This window comes from Otolemur garnettii, unplaced genomic scaffold (genome assembly GCF_000181295.1).
Source record: "Otolemur garnettii isolate 467f Iridium unplaced genomic scaffold, OtoGar3 scaffold00148, whole genome shotgun sequence".
Lineage (NCBI taxonomy): Eukaryota > Metazoa > Chordata > Mammalia > Primates > Galagidae > Otolemur > Otolemur garnettii.
The window spans coordinates 4,039,331-4,042,199 of NW_003852543.1; the positions used below are offsets into that span (position 1 = coordinate 4,039,331).

Genomic DNA, 2,869 nt, shown 5'->3' on the forward strand with positions numbered 1-2,869 from the left:
AATGACAACTGCAACAAAAAAATAGCCAGGCATTGTGGCAGGTACCTGTAGTCCCAGCTACTTGGGAGGCTGAGGCAAGAGAATAGCTTAAGCCCAGGAGTTTGAGGTTGCTGTGAGCTGTGATGCCACTGCACTCTACCAAGAGTGACATAGTGAGACTGTCTCAAAAAAAAAAAAAAAGTAAATTTAAAAAAAGAATATAATTACTGTGTTTTGAACATCTCAAATTAATGATCTTTACCAATTTTCGTGGTACACTGGTTGAAAATCACTGCTCTAAGGTATCCTGAGGCCCTTCTGCCTTACCTGCTCCTTTCTGTCCTAAAGAGGATTTAGCATTTAGTTTTGATAGGCCCTCTCCTGTTCCTGGCATTGATACTAATTCTTCTTTCTTTCTCCTTTAGGGTCCAACCACAGCAGGCCTGGTGTCCCAGTGGAGGAAAGTCCTGGGCGGAACCCAGGAGTTTGACTTCTTGCCAGGCAGCCCCAGATGCGGGAAGCAGACAAGCACATGGGGAGCTGGAGAGAGCCAAGCAGAAACTTCATGCCAGCCCACCCCCGCTCTCCAGGCCACGTTTTAGATGGCTTTGTAGATGGGGGTCTGGGCATCTTCAGAACCAGGTGCCGGTGCCAAGCACCTTCAGCAGGCCCTGCCCTCCTTTAGGAGGTAGGGGGTCAGGAGGGCACAGCTCTCTAGGCCTGCTTCTGGAAGGAATGAAAGGAATATCATCATCTCTAGGGCCCAGGGCCCAGCCTTTTCCCTTCTCCCCATAGGCTGTGACAGTGCAGTGTATTTATACCTCTTCAGGCCAAGCCACCACGTGAGTGCACAAACTGCCTTTAGGTGGCCATGACCTATACTCTGCTTTTTGCCAATCTTCTGCTGCTGGCAGCACTTTCTGAGCAAACAGAGGACACCAGTTTTGGCAGGGGGTTCAAATTCATGGCCTCATCCGTGGTGTGGAAACCATTTTTCTGACAATGCCATTTTTCAGAGCACAAACTCTAGCCTCTCCCATGTGCCAAACCAGAAGCACGGTTACCCACCAGTCCGTCCCTCTGGTCCTGCTCCCTCCTGTGGAGGTTGTTCTTCTGACCTCTTCTAGGGCCCTGAGTGAGCGAGCTGACCCTGGTGGCGCTGATGGGTCCTGCTTCTCTGCCTACCGTGCTGAGTTGCCACTAGCAGTGTTGTCAGTTTCTGTGTTCTTAGAGGTCATCCCTGGGAGGAGGCAGTCTTCTTGCTGCATCTAATCCAGTGGTTCTCAACCTGTGGGTTGTGACCCAGAGGAACTGTATTAAAGGGTTGTGGCATTAGGAAGGTTGAGAACCACTGAATTCTAAACCTTTCTTCCTTGTGTGATCCCAGAGGAGAGTGGTGCCTGTTAGATCTGCTTCACGCCTTTCCTTCCCATAGGCCTCTATGGAGGTGTTACAGGGCTATGATGCGCAGAGCAGCAGGGAGGGAGGGACTGTTAATGAACCAGATGGACCCTCATTACCTTTCTTTAAAAGAAAAAAAATAAGTTTGTCTTATATCTCTAAACATTTCAAGTTCTTTGCTTTATTCTGTTCCTAGCTGTGGGGTTTTAAAGAAGTGGAAACAAGAAGGCATTTGTCTTTTTCTTCTAGTTTACCTTCCCCAGTTCTTCAGCTATGTGAAACTGGGGTACCACAGGGACATAGGATTGTAGATTGGGGGGATTTCTGGAACTTTCCTCAAAGGCATTTGGACCCTTATATTATAAATAGGACTCAAAGCCACAGAAATAGTGGTATGTTTGTTTAGAAATTGTTCTCAAGGAGTGCACGCTTAATAGCAAACCCAGGTGGGAAACAAACACTTTGAAATCTGCCCAGAACAGGGATTCTTAATCTTGGAATCACCTGGCAAATTAAAAAATACTTATACCTGGGCCCGCCTCAGGGCGTTTGACTTAATCAGTCTGGGCATCAGGGTTTTATTTTCAAAATGTTTTTAGATTCACAGAAGGGTTTCATACACCTTTCACCCAGCATCAGCTTATGTTAACATCTTACATAACCTTAGCATATTTATTCAAAACTAAAAAATAAACACTGGTGCAATAATATCATTAACTACAGACTGTTTGGATTTTACCATTTTTCCAGTAATGTCCTTTTGCAGGATCCAATCCAGGATATCAAGATAGAGCTGTTGCTTTTCCCCTAACTTTATATTTTAAGATAATTACAGATTCATAGGAAGTTGCAAAGATAGAGGCCCCGTGCACCCTCCATTCAGTTTCCCTTAATGGTTATATCTTACATAATTAGAATACAGTATCAGAACCAAGACTTTAACCCCTGTGCAATGTGGGCGTATAGTTCTATATCATTTTGTTCACGCGCACATTTATGTAACTACTGCCACAATGGAAACAGAATTGTTCCATCACTGGCATCTCCTTTGACTACCCCTGTAGAGGCACATCTCTCCCTTCCCTACACTCCCTTACCCTTGGAAATCACTGATCATTCATCTGTAGTATTTTGACATTTTAAGAATGTTATATACATGGAATCATACAGCGTGTAACCATTTGGGGTTGGCTTTTTTTTAGTCAGCATAATTCTCTGGAGATTCATCCAGGTGGTTGCCTGTGTCATAAGATGATTTCCTTTTTACTGCTGAGTGGTATTCCATGGTATACTCATTGTCCTGTTTAAGGATGTCTGGATTGTTTCCAGTTTGGGGCTATTCCAAATAAAGCTGCTGTGAATTTTCATGTACAGGTTACTGTGTAAAGATTAGTTTTATTTTCTTTGGGATAAATACCAAGGAGTGCAATTGCTAGATAAAACAGTTGTAGCTTGTTTAGTTTTTCTTTTCTTTTTTTTTTTTTTTTTT

General features: G+C 44.0%; 1 protein-coding gene across 1 annotated transcript in view; it reads left to right on the top strand.

Moving 5' to 3' along the window:
• Positions 1-2,733, top strand: part of CNNM3 (cyclin and CBS domain divalent metal cation transport mediator 3) — a 17,473-nt gene extending 14,740 nt beyond the window's left edge. The window contains exon 8 of the mRNA XM_003799313.3: positions 405-2,733. Within this exon, the coding sequence (XP_003799361.1) occupies positions 405-469 (65 nt within the window). The 3' untranslated portion in view covers positions 470-2,733. The remainder of the gene's footprint in view (positions 1-404) is intronic.
• Positions 2,734-2,869: the final 136 nt, after the last annotated feature.